Source organism: Ixodes scapularis, unplaced genomic scaffold (assembly GCF_016920785.2).
Source record: "Ixodes scapularis isolate PalLabHiFi unplaced genomic scaffold, ASM1692078v2 PGA_scaffold3__209_contigs__length_174095766, whole genome shotgun sequence".
NCBI lineage: Eukaryota > Metazoa > Arthropoda > Arachnida > Ixodida > Ixodidae > Ixodes > Ixodes scapularis.
In genome coordinates, this window is record NW_024609868.1 from 95105964 (window position 1) to 95126274 (window position 20311).

At 46.5% G+C, this 20311-nt stretch overlaps 1 protein-coding gene and 1 pseudogene across 1 annotated transcript in view; one reads left to right on the forward strand and one right to left on the reverse strand.

Moving 5' to 3' along the window:
* Nucleotides 1-11584, forward strand: part of LOC115327260 (nicotinamide N-methyltransferase-like) — a 37159-nt gene extending 25575 nt beyond the window's left edge. Inside the window, exons 2-5 of the mRNA XM_042292803.1 lie at nucleotides 2711-2786; nucleotides 3002-3162; nucleotides 5248-5455; nucleotides 11158-11584. Of these exons, the coding sequence (XP_042148737.1) occupies nucleotides 2711-2786; nucleotides 3002-3162; nucleotides 5248-5455; nucleotides 11158-11584 (872 nt within the window). The remainder of the gene's footprint in view (nucleotides 1-2710; nucleotides 2787-3001; nucleotides 3163-5247; nucleotides 5456-11157) is intronic.
* A 3503-nt stretch (nucleotides 11585-15087) lies between these two features.
* Nucleotides 15088-20311, reverse strand: part of LOC120844821 — a 146528-nt pseudogene continuing 141304 nt past the window's right edge.

Below are 20311 nucleotides of genomic sequence, written 5' to 3' on the forward strand. Positions count from 1 at the left end.
CGGAGTATATGAAACAGCTTGCCTCAACGCGCAAGGCTCGACTGTTGAATCCGCAGCGAAACGGGATCCAAGAGGAAACCTGCGACGACCTAATATGATGCATTGTAAGTGAATTTCGGCTCTTGTGTTATATAGGCTTCACCATTTCGGTCGTTCTTGTTGCGCGACTCGTTCTAGTCACTTTAGTTTAGTAATATTTTTGTAACGAATCGCTGGGTGACCATATTCCTCAAGGTAGAAAATGGGACATTCACCGGAAAGGCGGGGAGGGGGGGGGGGGGGGGGGGGGGTGCGCAGCAAAGGTTGAGTTTGGGAGAAACCATTAGGTGAAATACCTGCTCTTATTCCAAAATGTTATCATAATGCATTAAGCCCTAAGTTCTCGGTAACAGTTACAGTTACAGTTCAGTTGCATGCACTCATTTGGTTTCAAAACGAGTTTCGGGTTGCTTTAACTCGTTTGGTGCAAATTTAAAAAAATGCGCTCTTGCGAAAACGGATTATGATTCTTTATTGGAACAAAAATACGGGACGGCAGATGCAGACCTCAAAAATGGGACTGTCGCGGCCAAAACGGGACGTCTGGTCACCCTGGGAATCGCGTATCTAACATACGCAGGGAATAACAATGCTCAGAGGGAGACTATATTGGTTGAGTCATTTACGGATGTGTCAACTTGATACATTAGTCAGCTTGACAACTTGATACAGGCAGCCCTCGTTGCTACCGACAGTCAGCTCCATGGCGTTCATTAAAAACCGTGTGCGACATGTCCGGAAAACGAAACCGAAAGAAGATGAGGCAGGAGGGAGGAACTTTCCTCCCGTCTGCCTGGAGAAGGAGAAAATATCTCGTCCCTGTCTTCTTTTCGCGTCCGTTTGGGGGAGAGTCAGTAGAAAGAAGGAAAACGGGCCGTTCCTAACTTTTTCCCTCTTTTTCTTTCTTAGAGTGTACAGGCACGCTCGGAATACACACGAAAGCAACCTTGGCAACCTTGCAACCACACGAGCGCGGCGTACCAACTTGTTCTTTTGGGGGGGCGGCGTACCAACTTGTTCTTTTGGGGGGGGGGGGGGGGCAAACCAGACCCCCCCCCCCCCCAATGGCCGAGGGGCGGTGCCCTTGGTGTCCCTTAGGCGCCGCCGGACTTTTGCCCTGCCCAGTAGCGGCTGTTTAAAGGGGGGGGGGGGGCAAAACACATGCCTTGCCCCCCCCCTCCCACTCTGAGAACTGGGGGGGGCAAGCGCCCGCCCTGCCCCCCGGTTGGTACGCCCATGCACGCGAGGTTGCCCAACCATGGATACCGTGAACTAGAGTAGGGGTAGAGATCCGGCACCGACGCGCGCCATGCATTGCTGTGAAGCGGCGAGCGTGGAAAGGTCCCGAATGTACGCTGCGGGGCTACGGAAGCATGGGCTACAGGATCCCAGCGTTTCGAAGGCCTTCAGTGAGCAGGTTTGGCTCAGCGGTTTGGAAGCGCCAACTGCCCTATTGAAAATTCTCATTTGTATGAGAAATTTCTGTGTCCAATAAACACATATGAATCATACAAAATATATAAGAACATACAAGAACCGTATAATAACCATATAAGAACTATATAAGATATATGAGAACATACAAGCACCATATAAGAAACTAGTGGGAAGTTTTTTATAAGTTTCTTCTGGGGCTCTTATATATCTTATATAATTCTTATATAGTTCTCATATAATACTTATATGGTTCTTACATGTTCTTCTATGTTCTTATATATCTTGTATGATTCATATATGTTTTTTGGACACAAACAATTTTTCAAACAAATGTTTTTTTTTTACTAGGGTGGCTCCCCTTGAGATCGTTTTTTTCTGTCGCTTATGTCGATTAAAGTGCAATGGCGATTCGATTGCTAGGACAAGAACAACGACGACAACGCCAGCAGCATAGCAAATGCTACGCGATGCATGCAGTGCTACAACCCGTGGTTTAGTGGCGCCCTCTTGCGCCGTCGACACGATGTGCGACAGGCGTGAGCGCTTGCTGGGCTCCTCTAGTTCACTTTACCACCTACAACATAGAAGCAGCCTGGGGGTCTGTGAGAGCCTTCGCTCGAAGCACCTGAGTACACTCGGCGAGCTCATCGTCTCTGGGGGTCTTTTGCTTTGCCGGGAGACAAAACAAGCAGGCACATCTCGTGTGCACGCGACCGGTCATACTGCCGGTACTCACATCTCACTTCGGAAAGTGGCATTCTGCCGTCATTAGTTACCACTCCATCTATCCGTTTGATTCTGAGCCAATGAAGTTGATAGCTACGAATACAGACAGGTGATAAAGTTCTGCGGCTGGGGTAAAAAGTAACAAAAAGTGAAGTTGTGCTGTGAATGCAGCCCAGCAATGCCGCCACAAATAAATGTACAGTGTATACTCTATCTTAACATAGAAGGGCCATCACAATAGACTTGCGCTACATGAACGTACGACTAAAGTCGCTTGATACTTCTTTTGCAGGTTACCACAACCAATACTAATAACAAAGCACATTGCGCTGGAACAAAATGGCCTCATTCAGTTCAGACCTGTGCTGTTCGCCGCCATTCGCTTCCTAAAACATGCACCGTCACGTAGTTGGCGCTTCAATAAATGCCGCCACTTGTAGAAAGCTTTTATCTGGGTACTTTACGAGCGACGCCTTCACTCGATATGATGTGTTCTTAATCTTTGCAGTGTTACGTCGAAATAAGCTCTGCACACTCACCTTGGCTTCACTGCGTGGAGGGAAAGAGGGGTGTGGCAAGATAAGGTGCGTACTTGAGTTCTTCACCGTACTTTCAATGGGCGGAACGTGAAAGAGAAGAGTTCGAAATAAGGACTTAACGCAGATGTCTGATTGCCTCTCCCTCTTAATAGTTTGACGAGCCTTACACGAAAAATATGCTTATAACTTGCCAATTCGGACAAAAATATTTTTGCACAGCAGCAGGGGACTAAACTACCTATGTGCCTGTTCGCTTTCAGGGGTTCCAGTTCGAACACTTTGGGAAGCGTGGAAACACAAACCCTGAGAGCTGCGTACAAAGAACAATTTCTGCCACGCACTTATGTGGACACATATAGTGACTTTACTGGGGAAGCATATATTTCCGGAATAAAAAACATGGTTGGCATTTTTCAATCAGGTAAGTTAAAGTTAGCGTTCCGAATATAAAGTTGTTTGTGCTCCAGAGTTGTATACTACCGAGATTACTGAACGACGAACATGTACAGGGTGTCACAAAAGAAAATTTACACGGTCTTTTTTACCGCAAAAATAAACTAGGCATCGCCGAACGCTCATTCTCCGCCCAAAAGTAGAGCTAGAGGTCACAACCAGATGCCAATGTTTCAGCCCGATCCGATAACTTAATCAAACGTTATAAGTAATTTTTTGAAAAGTTCAATGGGAAAATGGAGCCCATTTTTGCCTGTTTTCGGTTTCTGGTGCCATAGACCCCCATGTGTTTGAAAGTTCCGTCGGCCGCCATTTTTCCATTGAAATTTTTAGAAAATTACTTATAACTTTTAATTAAGTTATCGGATCGGGCTGAAACTTTGGCCTCTGGTTGTGACCTCTCGCGCTATTTTTGGGCGGAGAATGAGCGTTCGGCGATGCCTACTTTATTTTTGCGATAAAAAAGACCGTGTAAATTTTCTTTTGTGACACCCTGTAGATTTGCTGGCAATTTTTGGTGTGTAAATGTACGAGCGTGTTGTCTTCACAATTTAGAGCACGTTTATTGCCAAAGCCGCCAATAGCAAGTTAGAGCTCAAGATGGTAGGGCGAGGGAAAGGAAGGCTGGGGAGGAGATAGGAAAACCTCCTCTTCTCTCCAGCGTTCCGTCTGATTCCTCCTCTCCGGCCTTCCTTTCCCTCGCCCTACCATCTTCAGTTTCAATGAACTACAGAAGACGAGACTGGCGAAAGACATCGTTGTCAGTGAACCCAGACACACCCCAAGACGCCAACGTGCTAAGGCTTGACGGGAAACCCCGCAAAACGGCAGGCGCGTTCGTCTTGGCGTCTCCACGTGCTAGCGTCACGCTCGTCGTCAGATGCTGCGAGACGTGCTTCCGGCGATGTTGCGCATTGCGCGCCGGTATTCCGGATAGGACTTTTAAAAAAATGCATCGACAAAATTTGAAATATACCCGTTCTGTTTAGAAATAAGCTAAATATATTCACAATATCCTTAAATGACAATAGCACGTTTGTATTTTGAGCTTGATGGCTGGACTTTTCGTTATAAATGGCCCCCTCTACCAAGCACTCGGAGAGCAGCCAGCGGAGAGCACGTGACATCCCCCGCAATCGTGACGTAGTTCGTCTCGGGACGAGCAAAACTGCGGCGATGCTGAAGTCGAGAGGATGTCGTAGTGCTTCCAGCCACCGAAGCGGCTGTTTTCGTACGAATTTTGAGTGACGGGTTAATCTTCTATAATACTGTAGAGGGACATTAGCGACTTCTGGGACCTACAAAAGAGATTCTCGGGGAGAAGGGAGTTCCTCCTTCCCTTCTTCTCTTGTGGTGGCCGGAGGTGAGACAGTTTGCGCTTCGAGCCTGAGAGTTTCGATACTCTGAGAACATTCAGTGACTCTAGTGTGCGCTAGCCCACTCGGTCACGAATCCTTTGTTTCTATCACCAGTCAAGTCACTTAATCATAGGAAAGTAGCGCCAAGGTCGCTATGGAGCGACATCGTACTGAAAGCGCTCCTCGCCAAAGTAAGCGTCTTGGGTGCACTGTTTGCAGTGAACATATCAGTCATGCTTATCTCCACATATCTCTTACAACTATATTGCTCCTCTTATGTGTTTCGAGACAGAAAAATTATTTTTCAATGCACCGACGCCACATGTGGTGGCGTTCTGTGAATAGCAACATTTCGTTACCCAAGAAACGTCTTTGAAAAAAGTTACCGGTCACCAGCGAATTCAGATCGGCTCACCAAGAACGAAAGGTCAAGTAGAAATTGCTGTTATCATGAAACCGAATGGCGATTAAAGGGTTATCTCGGCAGATCGTAATCTGGGAACGCATTCACCTCCGCTTTTTATTGGCCGATGTGTTTACTATTCCACCTGGGCATAAGTGGATACATGGATGCTGAGTACTCAATGCGGCATGTTTCTCAACTGGGTTGTTTTGAAAGAAAAGCAAAGAAATTCGGTATCTGTATTTTTTGGCAATAAAGCTGGGTCAATATAAAACTCTTCTTTTCTTTTCAGACCTGATTCAGGGACAGACTTTGTTGGATGTGGGCAGCGGCCCGATGCTCTCTTGCTCGCTCATTGCCTCCAGTCGATTCAAGCACATCGTGCTGAGTGACTTACTCGAAAGCAACAGGCACGAACTGTACAAATGGCTGAACAATCATGAGGATGCGATCGACTGGACCACCCCCGCCGAGCACATTGCTGCCTTCGAAGGCTATGAGTGAGCTGAGTTTTTTTTTTTTATTTTTACCGCACTGGTGCGGTGCGGGTCAGTCGCGTGTTTATTTCATTTCCCTCCTTCTTGTGGCCGTCCTCGTTCTTCCGTTCCCTTCGTCGTCGTCGTCTTCTTTTATTTCTCAAATCACTACTCTTCGTGGACTTCGGAACTTATCCCTTATTGAACAGTATTGAAGAACGTTTCCAACTGCCGTAGTTTCCGCCCAAGGACTTATACCGATATAATTACAGGATGGGTTACTCATACTGCTGTAAGTTCTAAATGAATTACGTTTCAGTTTTTTGCGGTTTCGATTTTTGATTGTCTTTATTAATGGTTAAGTGTTCCTTCAAATCTTTCTTCTTTTTTTTTACACAAAGTATGTTTATAGATTGTACTTGATGCAAAATGCGCTATGCTCAAGCGTGACGAAGAAGCGTTGCACGCATGCCATTATCTTGCCTCGCCACCCTGACGTTAGCAGCCGATGAGGTCTGGCAGGCGGCAAATCGTAACACTAGGATGTTATAGAATTCAAGATACTGATAAAGTTCGAGCATAAGCCATGCGGGACAGCAAAGCAAACTCGGTGATATATGTATATCGCAGTTCAAAGGACAGCTTAAAGGCCGGCCCGCAAGCAGAGAGAAGGAACCCGACCCTCACTTTCCTTCTCGCCACTGTGAAAGGAAAAAATCGCCTCTCGTTTCCTCCTTGCCATTTTCCGTTTTTTTTTTTTTTTTTTTTTTTTACAAGTTTGGGGTGGAGGAAATGAAAGCTTCAAGGATTTGAAAAGATTATCCAGAAGCCAGCCGGCACTCCTGCGACAAGGAGCTGAACCAACCAAGTAGCTGTTTTGAGCGAGCTTGGCACTTGCTCTTCCCAACGAGTTGCATTGGCTGTTTTTTAGCATTGGTTTGGAAGACGATTCTTTGCTGTTGTGAGAGCACAAATGCCTTCTTCTGCTCAAAGAAGTAGTCATTGAAGTATCAATTTTAATATAAATATCTGATTTGGCATCTTTCGTTGTTTAGGCGGATTCATGGCGACAACGGGAAGTACGAGCGGCGTTTTCTGTATATCAGGGATGGCGCTCCATAGACCAGAGGTTCTGAATCATCATGGTTCGTAAACCGGCAGACGTGACGGAGGATCCCATCCGTAGTGGGTATAGTACTTTTCGGTGTAGAACGTTTTGCTGTAGGGCATTTCGGTGCGGACTTTTTGGTGCACAGACATTTCAGTGTACGGACTTTTTGCTGCAAAGACTTTTCGGTGCGCGGATATTTCGGTCGTGGACATTTTGATACATGGACATTCGACGCTATGGTTTGCTCGCCGGTATCTTTTTTCCAACGTACGCAGACACGCTTCACATCGTGTTCGTGCGTTGAGTTGATAGAGATAGTCTCCTCTATAATGTTTTGGCTTTATTATTGGTCCTGCGTGTAGGAAACGACCCAAACAGCAAGACGTTTGAAGTTGTTTGTGTATTCAGAACAATTTTGAATATCTTCAAATGCGCCTCCTCTGCGTAACCGCATAGCTCCGATTGTTAATAATGAATTGTGATGACCTCACACGACAAAAAAAACAAACAAACAATGGAATTATCACTTGTAACTCATTAGGGAATAAAGTAGGCGTGTGCGGGTACAAAATAAGTGTAGTCAAATCAAATATCGATTTGAATCAAGTAAACAAGCCGAATTTGGTGAATGCTAAATCTATTTTATTTGGTATCAAATGTTTGCTCATTCTCGTACAAAAAAAAAACAACAAAAAACAGTGACCACAGATCATACATAGAGTATGATCTGTGGTCAACGTCTCCTTCCATGCCGTAATGATGTCGCCGGACGTAAAGAACTGCCTTACAATCGTGCTTATACAGGGCGATATTTTTTTTAACGACTAGACATTTTTCTAAAAAGACGTCAGAGTTACGCAATTTTGGTTTGTGCCTTATCTGTAGTCATCAAAAACACCAAATCATTCATTTTTAAAGAGATGTAGTGGACGTGAAGTGGCTCACGGCGTCCTAAAAAGCCTAATTTGGACGCGAATCGTGTTACCGCAATCTTTTCGGCCACCGCACTCCTCGCCCCTTCTACAGTGGCGTTGTCACAGCGATGCGCATGATTTGTCGCTTTGGCTTCATGGCGTTAGGCTGTGCCACGCGGAAATGGAGCCCACATAAAATCAGAACTATATTTTTGCGCCCAAATTAGGAGGACGCCGTATAATAGTGTACGCGCGTTACATCTTTTTAAGAATGGACGGTTTGGTGGCTTGCGATTATGGCCAACAACTTTCTAAATACAAGATGCCGTTTTCTTCTCTAATTAAAAGGTTAATTTGCGAATTTTAGGTAATTAGTCGGTCTTTGTTGCGTTCTTTCTTGACCCCAATCTTCGCCTGGCCCGTATAGCTTACATCCACAAAACGTTAATTTCGACGTTTTTTTTCTAATATCTAGTAGGTGAAAAAAAAAAAAAAAAAAAACAATAAACGTTGTATATAAAACAGAGGGCAGTTCTTTTCTGATATAAAGAAAGCGTGGGGCACGCGTCTTGCATGCATTTCTTTTTTTTTTTTCTGGCCTATGAGAACAAATCCCGGGACATTCGAAATTGAGTCTATGATGGGGCGGGCGCTTTATCACGGGGTATTTTGTCATGTTTCATAAGCTCTATTACTAGTCAGAAGGAAGACACGCGAGCCGTATCACGTTGCAAACAGCTGATCGGGTGTTTCTCAAGCAGCTCTAGAACTTTCCAATTGACATTTTGGTTCTTAATACATCTAAAAATGTTTGGTACTTAGTCGTAAACATTTAATTTATTAGGCATAATTAAAATACTGCAACTCTCGCAAGACGTCTACCCAAAACATAAAGGTGGTTTCATTGGCGTAAAGTGGCTGCGTCTTTCATTTTTATGCTTGGTCTTTAAAGATTTGTGAAAAGCATTCGCGACCTTATCTGTCAAGCCGCGTACGCGGACAGCGCGGCCTCCTCGGCAAGTTGTTCCCTCATCGAAGACGACAATGAATAAAAGGTACGATCAAAATCTTAATGCCTGAAGAAAGCGCAAGTTTAAAATAATTCTAAGGGTGTCAGTTGATTTTATTTCTAATATATTCAAATTTCAACACTCGTCGCGGGCAGCATGAAGGGAAGCACTGCACTCTTGGCGCAAACCAGTGCCCAGTCAACGGTCCTACACTCAAACACGCATCACCACCCGACCTGTTTGAAAAATAAATAATTTCCAGTACTTTTGGTAGAAAAAGCGAATTTTCTACTGAGCGTGATATTTTGTGTACCAAAAGTCCTGTAGCCGAGATCGGTAGTTCATAGCTTCAGGAAGACGAAGAACGACGGATGCATTATTTCCCGCGGAAGTATTGTTTTGACGTTGAATTCCACATAAAATTGTATATGCACAAATTGTGGCACGATACCGAACTTGCTTGATTACTTTTCTCTTAAAGACAACATAACCAGGCATAATCTACAGATATTGCAGAATTCATTTTAATTGGCGTACAGCGCGAAAGAGAAGTATGGACATAAAGAACACAATAGAGCTCTGCATTTCTACTGCATTTCTTTCCGTACTTGTGGACAGTTAGTCCGCATGACTATATTCAAAAACTGCCAAATCGTTTAAGCCTACCCCTTTTTATAGTTTTTTTCGTAAATGAATTGTGGCGAATCCCGGCTGGGTTCGGGTAAAGATCTCGCACGTGTTCAAGGACACAATTCGGCATGATTTCCCGCTTGGTGACGACGTTGAGCTGACCGCTGTTCCGCTTCTTTTCTAAGTAGGCGGGGAACGCCAGACGCCTAAATTTGCCAAGCAGCCCCAAAACTTGCGGTAGCACACCTTCCGAACACCTGAGTTTTTTTTGGAGATGGCCTTCGCCCACCCTGACAAAGCCCCAAACAATTATGCAAGTTGAAAGTAGTGAAAGCGCACAATAAAGACGAATACGAAGACGGAGAGGCAAACAGGACGAGCGCTGACTATCAACTGAATTTTTTATTGGAAAAAATAGAAACAGCAAATAATATTGTGCGCTTTCACTACTTTCAACATGCATAACCAACTCGCCTGCATCGCCACATTAGTTCAGTTTAATTATGTAAGGGCTGCAGAGGCTATCTGGGCATTCCATTTCTTCATCAGCGAACAAATGCGAACAGAAGAGGATGAAAACTTCGTAATACCTGCTGTCTTTTAATAAATGGCATAATATGCTACTATTGCTAGTTGCACTATTTTACGCGAAGAAAATTGTGATTTTGCGGTTCTATCTCCGTGTTTCCCGTTCTATTTGCTGATACGCAAAATATTTGTCGGGTGTCAAGTTTTCAGTTACATTTGTTGACAGAAACTAAATGCACGTTTGGCCACGAAGAAATGTTTTTCAAAGGCTGAAGATAGATGAAATATACAATAAATTGTTTCAGTTTTTATGGAAGTTTGTTTTTACTCTTCTTAGTAGCTTCAACGAGGCGGCCGTCACTCTAGAAAACACCTGTAGTACGAACCTATATATTATGCCCCAGAAATGGTCAGACTGTGTCCCTCTGACTGCAATATCTTTGACTTGTAATTACTCATGATTATTAGTTTGTACAAAAAACAAGAAACAAGAAAACACAATAATGATACAATCACTCTTCAGTGTGCCGTTGTTAGAACGACAAATTTTCAATTCTCTGGGTAGAGCTCAAAGCTCGGATAAAAATACCCATCTTTTTTCCTTCTGCTGTGATGTTCAAGTTTCGTTCACTCGAAATAAGTATGCGGTGTTGTAGCGTGTGTGGCCGCATGCGGAAGTATCTGAATGTAAAAGAACTTGTTGTTGGGCAAGTTGGTGTTGACTATCTGAGTGTTTTTTAGAACTGCAAAAAAAGAGTGAAACAAAAAAAAAAAGAAAAAAAAAGAAGAAAAGCGAGCCAGCCCGAACCCTTCCGCGCTCATATCCAGCCTGCCAAACTAATCCCTGGTGTTTGGGATTGAAGCAGAGAACCTTGAAGGGTTACGGAGATTTTGTCGGGGGGCCAATAAGCCCATTAGCACTCGTGCGAGAAGGCCGAAAAAAGCGAGGAGGGAAATGGAGGAGGAAAGGGGAGGAGGAAAAAAAGAAAAGAGGGGGAATCTTCTGCCACGCTGAAGAGAATTTTGAGTTCCCGCCTTTAAGAAAGAAGGCACAAAGCTCCCAAGCCCTGTGTCATTTTGTGGAATCTATACTAGAGGAGACGGCAATGTAGTTTGATTGAGTGGAAACCTATGCTCGAGGTCTGAAGCAGGAGGCGGCTCGGTGAAAGGAACTGGTTCAACACCGCTGGTCCAGCCCTTGGGAGCACAAACCAAGCTTGCCGCTGACCCGACACCTATACGCCAAGCCCTCTTTTCAAGAACTAGACGCTTGCGATCTCCAAAACTGCGACAACTTGTAAACCGTACCTTATTGACTAACTGTAAAATTGGCCGTATATACAGCAGCGCGCTCCTTAAATATTTTTTTATTATTACAATATTTTCACTCACAGTCACCGTCCCATAATCCCGATTCCCTTTTCCTTTTATACCATCACACCCTGATATGCTTACAATTTCTCTGCACGCATCGGTATACAGTGTCAGCCATCATAGCAACATTGACCACCACTTCGTTGTTCTGCTTTACAGCGACCTCAAGAAGGGGGCGTCGGAAATAATGGAACGCACACGCTCAGCCATTCGCGAGGTGGTGCCCTGCGACCTTCTGGAGCCCGGAGTGCTCCCTGAGGAACACAAGGAAACCTTCGACGTCGTTCTATCCTCCGGATGCCTGGACGCGGTCGCAGCAGACCACGAATCTTTCCGAATGATTGTCTCCAATGTGGGAACACTCGTTAAACCTGGCGGTCTGCTTGTCATTATGGGCGCGTTCGGTGTGAAACACTATACCGTGGGAGCAGCTGATTTTTCTCACTCGAACCTCACCGAAGATGTGCTAAAAAAAGCGATTGCAGATGCCGGCTTTCAGATCAAACTATACAGGTCTACAAAGCTTGAGGTTGCATTGCAAACTTCGGACCTGTTTAAGTTTTTCTTGGTTGCCTCTAGAGCCTGATTCGGCTTATGGAACCGTGTGCTTCCCTTGATGCGAGATAATTTACTTTGCCCCGGCCCTGCTCTCTTACTCTCAACATGCTTAGCTGCTTTAATAAAGCCTTCATAATTCCAAGTTTATATTTTATTTTACATTCTTTTCAAAACTGCCGGTTTGTTGTGGTCCGCGCAGTGTTCTAGGCTTGTCAAACACAGAAGTAATTTCTGTTATGACGTTGGGAGGGAGCCGAAAAATCGCTGCGAAGTTTCTTTTATTATTCATCAAATCCGTCCATCTTCGTGACGTTTTCTATAGAAGGGAAAACAAATTCATACCACTACCAAGGCGCCCAACAAGAACAGCACGAGGGAGTGAGCGAACACTATTTGTGAAAACTTGGCAGAAATCTCTTTCTTTAACGAACACTGTGAAAGTTGACATTAAGCTGAGACTAGTTTTATTTCCGTCAATGACAGCAGAATTCGTTGAAATGCCACACCTGTCGTTCTGATCCTGTCGCCCGGTATCAAAGTGTTGGCCAACATGTAGCCATTGTTGACGTGCCCGATGAATAGCGTGGCCGTGATTGGCCTTCCACAATTTTCCAAACGCCTACTATGACGTCTTGAGTGTAATGAGTTGTACTTTCATTAATTAAAGAAATGCGGACCTTCGCTAACCAAGTTGGCGAAGGTCCGTTTGCACATAACGCAAGAAAACGCAAGGAAAAGGTGTACTCTTAACCAGCCTTAACGCCGTACGGTCACTAGGAAAGCATACACCCTGACGCCGTTTACGCACAAGTTTAATTCACGCGCAAGCGTGAACCATGTCTCACGTGCTACGCCGTCTCCATCAAAGTTTACCCCCAAGTTTTTTTACAGTTGCGCCAACGAGGGGCCGCAGGAGATCGCTCGGGGGCCCGCCATGGCACATCATCTTGCACTTGGTGGAGTTTAGCTCTGTCCCGGACAAAGACGCGTGAAAGAAAAATCCTAAAGCGTCCCCCCCCCCCCCCCCCCCCCCCCAAGAACACTGTCGCCATCACGGACTGAAAGGGTTACATCATCAGCGTACGCCGTCTCCTTTACCTGACCGTTGTCGGGAGGGGCAGACCAGGAACGATAGAGACTATATCAAGGCCCAGAAGAAAATGTTCCAGGCTGAGCATTAACAAGGCTGGAGAGAAGGGCACCTCTTGCGAACATTCCGCGTAACCGGGAAGCGTGCTGCGGGAATTACCTCGGCAGACAGCTCACTTGTCGTGTCGCTGCACAGAGGCTCGAACAGAGAAGTGTTTTTGGAGGCAGTCTAAACGCTGCTAAGACGCTGAACAGATATTTGTGTTCAACGCGGTCGAAGGAATTGGGCTGATCAAGGAATACTAGCAGATCATGTGCCTGTTTGGTTGGCGTGCACTCCAGGAGGTCCCGCGTAAGAGCCACCAGGAAGCAGATGGTGCGACCCAGAACAAAGCAGGCGTGAAGCAAATCAACTCTTGGAGTACGGTCTGCACGCGCTACAAAAAAATAGCGGCTAGAGGTTTGTAGAGCGCATTTAACAGCGTAATTTAACAGCGCTTGACAAAATACCGATTGAATCTCCATAAACCCGATAGAATGATCGCAGCAGATCATAAATACTCAACTTCTACCGCAGCGTGGAAGCTTAAATATTCCTACTTTTGTGTGTTCCTCCCATAGACTTGCGTGTATGGCCTGGTGTCAAACAATGGCCGCCGGTGGTGCCACCGACGAGCTCCGGATACGCGATCCAGCCTACTAGAATAGTGATAAGTGCTTGCGACTATACTCACGACTGAGTGCCTCACAACCCCTTGGAATCTATTATGAGGCAAGAACACACTAGAACCTTCTATCGGGTTACCGTAGAACACGGCCTTTACATATATTTGTTTTCGTACATTTGATTACGTAAGCACTTTAAAACCTTCGCTGCAGTGAAATGCGGTTCCATGGTAACTTCACAGGAGGCGCCAGCGTTCTAGTATATTTTTTCATGGTAAGAGGTCACAAGACCTCGGTCGTAAGCAAACGGAAGTGTGTGGACGGACCTGCAGTCGTGATTTTCTTGTTGGTTGGAGCGCGTCTGGCACTTGCTCGTCGACAAAAAAAAAACAACGTACCCATGAGGTATTTTCCTTTTCCTTTCTCAAAGAAAGTTCCCGTTTGTAGAAGCTGGTGGGATTCAGAAAGGGGTAGAAAAGTCAAGATATCAATTGCTAGGACTAGCAGACGACGCCGACTTCGGTCGCCCGAACGCAGAGGCCACTGCTCCCTCTGCGCGAGGACTGAGGAGAAGACGACGCTCACTTGTTCTGATAGGAGGGATGAAGTGGGTAGAGATAGAAGCAGCTATCCTTGTCATCTACCCACTACCATTACAATCAGTACTCGGTGCTATAACGTCACTGTACCCCCTGCGCGAAAAGCAGACGAACTTGCTTGCCACATTAAGAAATGTCAAAACAAAACGTGCTTTAACAATGCACCGGGAAAAAGAAGAAAAGAGAAAAAGAACGTGCACGTTTTTTTTAAAAGCGCGCACATTTCGGTGCGCGCGTACGTTTTCAGTGAGGGAAAGGCAAACTGCACGACTTTTTTCCTTGTATCTTGGCTGTCGCCTTCTTCCCTTTCTGGTTTTCTAGAGGCTGGACACTGACAGCAAGACCTAGGGTGCCTACATGTTTCCGCGGCTCCGCTGTTTAGGGTGGTGACAACGTTCCTGATACCTGTTGCCGACAAACCAGTGTTGCCTACCTCGTCACCAAGGCAACCTCCGCTGTTTCTGTCGACCATTTTGTCACACTCGCCGGTCAAGCGCTCGGACTACGCCGCTAATCTTCCTTAGGGCTAGGGAGCGCTCACCGCTCTCGTTCCGACGGCGAGGTTTCGGCGTTCAATGCCGGTCTGTTGCGTTCTATTTTGTCGCGGGAACTCGCGTTTCGATAAAAGCAACGCACACTTCTTGCTCGCAACTTCAATATATGAAACACCCGAATAAAGAGAGCGACAGCCACGACGACCGCCATCCCGCTGAGCCTCCCACTCCTCTTATGAACGGAAACGGAATTGGCCTCACAGTGTTGCCGGTGTGTCGAGACTACAGAAACTCAACGTTGTTTACGTTTAGCGAAATAAAAAGTGGGAAAAAATGGCGGTGGGAGAGGATCTGGAAAAGGTAACAAGAAGTTGGCGCCACCCTAGAGCGGAGCGGAAACATGTAGGCACCCTAGCAAAACCCATAGCCTCGACAACGGCCAATAGAGTGTGTGAGTGGCTACGTCCTATCCTCCATCATGAGCACGTTCTAAGGCTTTACTTCTCTAAGGACGCAAGCGAAGGATTCCTTTCCCCTCGCAAAAGCTGCCCCAAAGCGGACCAGAAGCGGAAAGTAAATCTTCGCCCTCCGACAGATGTTGTGCAGAGCAAAAAGTGTGTTCTGTGTGGACAGCTTTTTAGCCGATTGCGAAGACTAAGTTCAATAGGGGATTGCGATAAGCTTCAGCAGATGGAGAGAGAGGCGTGTACGGTGGACGGCCCACTCACCACGGTCACCATCTCCTCGCTAGCCCAGTAGTCGTCGGTCACGTCCCTGCGCACGGTCTTGGGCTTGGGCGCCCGGATGTGGATGGCCGAGGTACGATAGCAGACGAGCACGATGCAAGCCGGCACCAGGAAACCCAGAACGAAGTACACGAGCGTGAAGGACTTGTAGCTGGAGTCGTTGTGGCGCCAATCGATGGTGCACGACTGGAACGACGGCTCAAGTCCGTACCTGGAGCGGGAGAAAATCATGTGTGGAGAAGTCTCTCGCATTACTAGAGAAATGTTTTAACACAAATGCCCCCATTCCCCCTTCTCCTTCTGCCCTAGCAAAAAGCATCCACTTATTTCCGGCAGATGAATAACAACAAGAAGTAGGTTGTAGCTTTACCTTTTAATAAATGCATATTTGACAACTATTCCTATCAATATTACTTCCATCTTAATCAAGCGGTTAACTAAAGCATCAGACATATGCACGACGGAACGGCGGATCCCTCGTATGACGTGTGCGAAAATTATTACGTGGGATCATGGCCTCTCTTTTTACAGGTATGTTATTTTCGCACCGCCAAAGCTTGGGCTATCTAACGCATCGTAGTGCTTGTCGGATGTTTTGTCGTGCAAGTCTCTGACTCTTGAGAAAACGCAAGCAGTGCTCAAAAAGACAAGGAGCACTCAATTGCTGTTGGCATTGATGATTTACATGAAAGGCGACACGAAATCGATGTTATTCGCGAAATTCAGCAAGGTCAGTTGGCGGTCATATAATGCGACATGTCACTACGTCAAGTGACGACCATATTAGCGTATTCGACGGGCAAGTGTTTCAGGCGTACAGAAAGAAACGCCAAAACGGACAAAATTGACCGTTTTGCTTTTCCACAAAGGGAAAAAGAGGCAATAATGGAAGTTCCAAGACTCGGGTCGGGTATATACCATAATTTTATTTTCACTCACCAACATAAGATGGACGTTAAAAAGAGTTGTTTCCTTTATTTTTCATTATTTATTAATTACTCCGCAGTGCCCAGGGGCGTTGCAGCAAGATTCTTGTTAGACTGACCAACTCAATTTTGCAATGGAAATTCATAATTACAAACCATGCAACAGGTATCATATTTTCCCGTGCTAGCTTTGCGAGACAAACGACGGGCGATTTCATAAAGCGCCATTCACACGAGGGAGTAATCGGCGCAGGGATGTGCATGACGTCGACAGCAGGCGCAATTTCCTCCTCAGCTTCGTCGGCACCTGGTCTCGATTCACGCCAACGAGGATCCGGGAGAGGGGGGGGGGGGGGGGGGATGTCAGAACTTGCAGTCAAATTTAGCGGTTTCCACACTTGACAAATCTGCGAACGAGTATAGCGAACTCTCCATTTAGCACGAAATGGATTTAGGACAAAATATACTTGAAAATAAACTGATCCGTCGCCAAACTAAAATCGTTTGTGCTGGCCGAGGATCTCTCATTCACTCCGCCGCGTAGCCGACGTCCATAGCGCCTCATGTTAAAAACCTAATGCTTTCGTCCCGTGATGGACGCGCTGGGGATTTCGCCCTCGTGTGGAAACCGCTTTAGCGGTGAAACTCCTCGAGCCTCGTTCCTGTGATTTTTCCGCCCTTAGAATACACTTTGAGCAGCATTCGAACGGGGAGAAATCGCCGAGATTTCTTTGCGGAGTGCACACCACGCGACAAAGACGCCACGCTTTTGCGATGCTGCACGATGACGTCAGCTCCTCGATAGAGTGACGGAGAACTTCAGACGGTACAGTTCACAAAGAATCACAGATTTTTTTTTTTTTTTTCGCTTTTGTCGATATTTTAAGAATGAAAGCATTGTCGTCAAGGGTAAAAACCGCTTGATTAGACTGCGGTAATACAAAAAGTAGAAACCACTCAGTTCCAGGGCTCACGCTGTCAACCCTGCCACCGGCACATGTTCCGTGTAAACAACGCCTCCTCTGACTGGATGCCTGTCGCGCCGCGCCTCCTGCCATACCCTCTCCTCAAACGGCCGCGAGAGGCGCTGGCTTCCCACCACGTGACGACGACGACGTCGTGGGAACCAGGAGAAAGATAACTGGCAACATCTCCTGGAACTAATCACCAGAAAATTTATCAAGCCTCTTTTCAGCAATGGTGCTCTGAGAATGACGCAGAGGAATGCTGCCGTGAAGCGTTTTGAGCGGTAACTGCTACCCGGCAAAGCGTTAATCTGGTCCCCTGACGCCTACAGCTTGACAGCAGAAGCGCCTAAATAAAGACTTCCTACGCACGTGAATTGGCATTTCTGCTATATATAATATTGTAGAATGTGTTTCGAAAATGTCTTTAGAAAAACCGCACGTGAACGGCACTTCCTAAAACACATGTTGCATAGCAGGATTGGCAGTATCGGGACACAAATGAATCGCGATAGTGTTTCAAAAATACTTCGTGTTTATATTACTGTATCGCGATACATAACTTTTAGATAGGTGCGTATTAATTTTCCTCTGTATTCCCGGTATTCAAATACAATTGCAAAGCAAACCAATCCAACCCGCCCCGCCCCCCCGGGGCTGACCCTCTCAATTTACAATATAGCCGAGTTTAAATGAATGCGACCGCATCGAATTCGGTCGTCGCACTTAATGCTGTCATGTAAACGGAATACAGTGCTAGGAAAGCGCATCTCATTCAAGTTCCTAGACGGATGTGGATCGAGACGGTGAATGCGCATTTATCCAGCTTATGCAAACAGAGGTCAAAATGCCTGTCATAGAAGCCTCGCGTCACATTTTGGAACGTGAGCGATGATTGGAAGGCGCTAGCTGCGGGTGCGAGTGAACAGCAGAAAACAGGGACGCGGCCAACCTCGTTGGCAGAGGGGAAGGCGTCGCCCTTTTCGGAGGTACATTGGGGGACGGAGGCGGAGCCACCGTGATGAGATCATAACTCGGATAGATAAATGGAGAGTAGTGGCCTTTAGTATAGGAGGGGGGGGGGGGGGGGGGGGCGGGGGGGGGGGGGGGTACTTTAAACACCCTAACCTAATGTGCCGTCTTTTTTTTTTTTTTTACTAATTATCAATATGATTTGTGTTTTGGTTTGATTGTTTTGGTGCACTTTCGCAGAAATAGCATTTCTGCTTCTGAGGTCAGATGGGCGAGATCAGGCGAGATGCCCCACGAGAAAGGAAGTCACGTGTGTGCGCTGAAGACTGGCCCGGCTGGCTTCCGGTTGAATCCGCCGAAATCGTGGGAGCGACTTTCCTCGGATCCAGATCGAGAACTGGAGCGGGAGCTAGTTCAAAACGACCTGTGAAACACGCCGGTCTCGATCCCGATCGCCCAGTAAATAGGCTCGCTCCAGAAAAGTCGATCCCGGTGCGCTCCAAAACGACCTGTGGAAGTGGCCATGGGCCTCCGGTGTTGCCCAGGGGGTACTGCGAAAAGGGACTTCTTAGGCCTTGTTTTGGTTAGTACAATCTTTAGCGCCTCAAAACTGTCACGCATGCAGAAGCGTGCCAGCTCTGGTGCGGAGCGCGAGATCACGATAAAAATACAAAGAAACAACAAAAATTCGAACGCCGTCAAAGCTAAGACGCTAAGTGCGTGAGCCAAGAACTGCCGTTCCACGCGTTCCAAAGTAGACATGACAAAGAAGAAGAAAAATTAAAGTGTCGCGTCACAGGTGTTTTGACGTCACCACCCAGAGATAAGAGACGCGTACCCAAGCGGTGGTGTCATGAATTTGGCACTTTTGATTCTCTTGCGGCGTTGAGTCTGGCCGATTTCTGGCGCCATAAGGTGTTTTTTAGTTCTTCAGCACCAGGCAGTATTAAAAAAGCTCAACTAACTTGCCATAAGTAGTGCGAGGCTGAATCAGGAGAGCTTGTACTACCCAAAATGAGAGCGCTACAGTTTGTTCAAAGCTTCAGCGCAGGAGGCCTATTAGTTTGCGCGCTGTAAAAGTTGAGGACGAAGAGTCAGTAGATCGACGTGATGGAGGTCAATGATGAAAACGTTGCGAGTACAAGCCAGTGCACGAGTGCATGCCATCAGTCCGATAGTACAGAGCCATACTGGGCACAAAGCAAGCTATCGAGTTTTGAAAATAAAAATGAGAACACCCGCAGAAATTAGGATGTGTAGCATACGACACGCACTATCGCATTGCTGAAGGTTCAGATACCGAGGTCGTCGAATCATCGGATACTCTCCAGGCTGACGATGTTTATTGTCTAAAGAATACGAACTGGTGCGTGTACCAAGTACAAGTAAACGTCCAGTATAAAGTATGTGTTTTGTCTAGAACATGAGCAGAACTTGCTTAATGGGTTCACTGACTCCTCTTCTTCTACCGTTACAGCAACATTAAACGATGAAAAGCAAATAAAGGAACCTTGTATGCTTGGATTGCTCGCGCAGGTGCGGAGAACAACAAAAATATAAAAACGATATTACGCGCGGTCGCAATAAGCACGAGGAGTGATACAACTCACGTGACTTCCGGCGATGCCTCCCTCTGATCGCCCCGACCTCTGGCGGTACACTGTTACGTAACAGTGCACTGGCGGGAACTTTGAATTGGCTTCGTATTTCTATTTTTTTTATACAAACTCTAGTCCTGTGTGGGCAAGGTGGCAGAGCACGTTATACACAACCGCATATCAAGGCACATCGAGGGGAAGAATCTCTTCCCGTACAACATGATTGGTGTCAGCCCGTCCCTGTCTACGCAGGACGCAATGAAGCTACTCAAACACCAAATCTTTAACAGGAAGACGAGGGATGTCAGGGCTATCCTAGGCCTCGATTTAGAAAAAGCCTTCGACAACATCACCCACGCGCACATCCTGGACTCCATTTCGGAGCTCGGACTGGGCGACACGTTTCACAAGTTTGTTAGTTCGTTTCTACGATCCAGGAAAGCCACGCTCAAGATTGGCGATCTTAGGTCCGACCCCGTGGAGCTGGGCCCAAAAGGTACGCCACAGGGTGCGGTAATCTCCCCGCTCTTATTCAATATTGCCATGTGCAAGCTATCTAAACAACTCTCCACAGTTGAAGGCATCAATCACACTCTCTACGCCGACGACATCACCATCTGGTGTGTCGGCGGTAGTGAGGGCGAGGTCGAAACTGCCCTTCAGGAAGCCCTTGACCAAACAGAACACTGTCTCACCAACA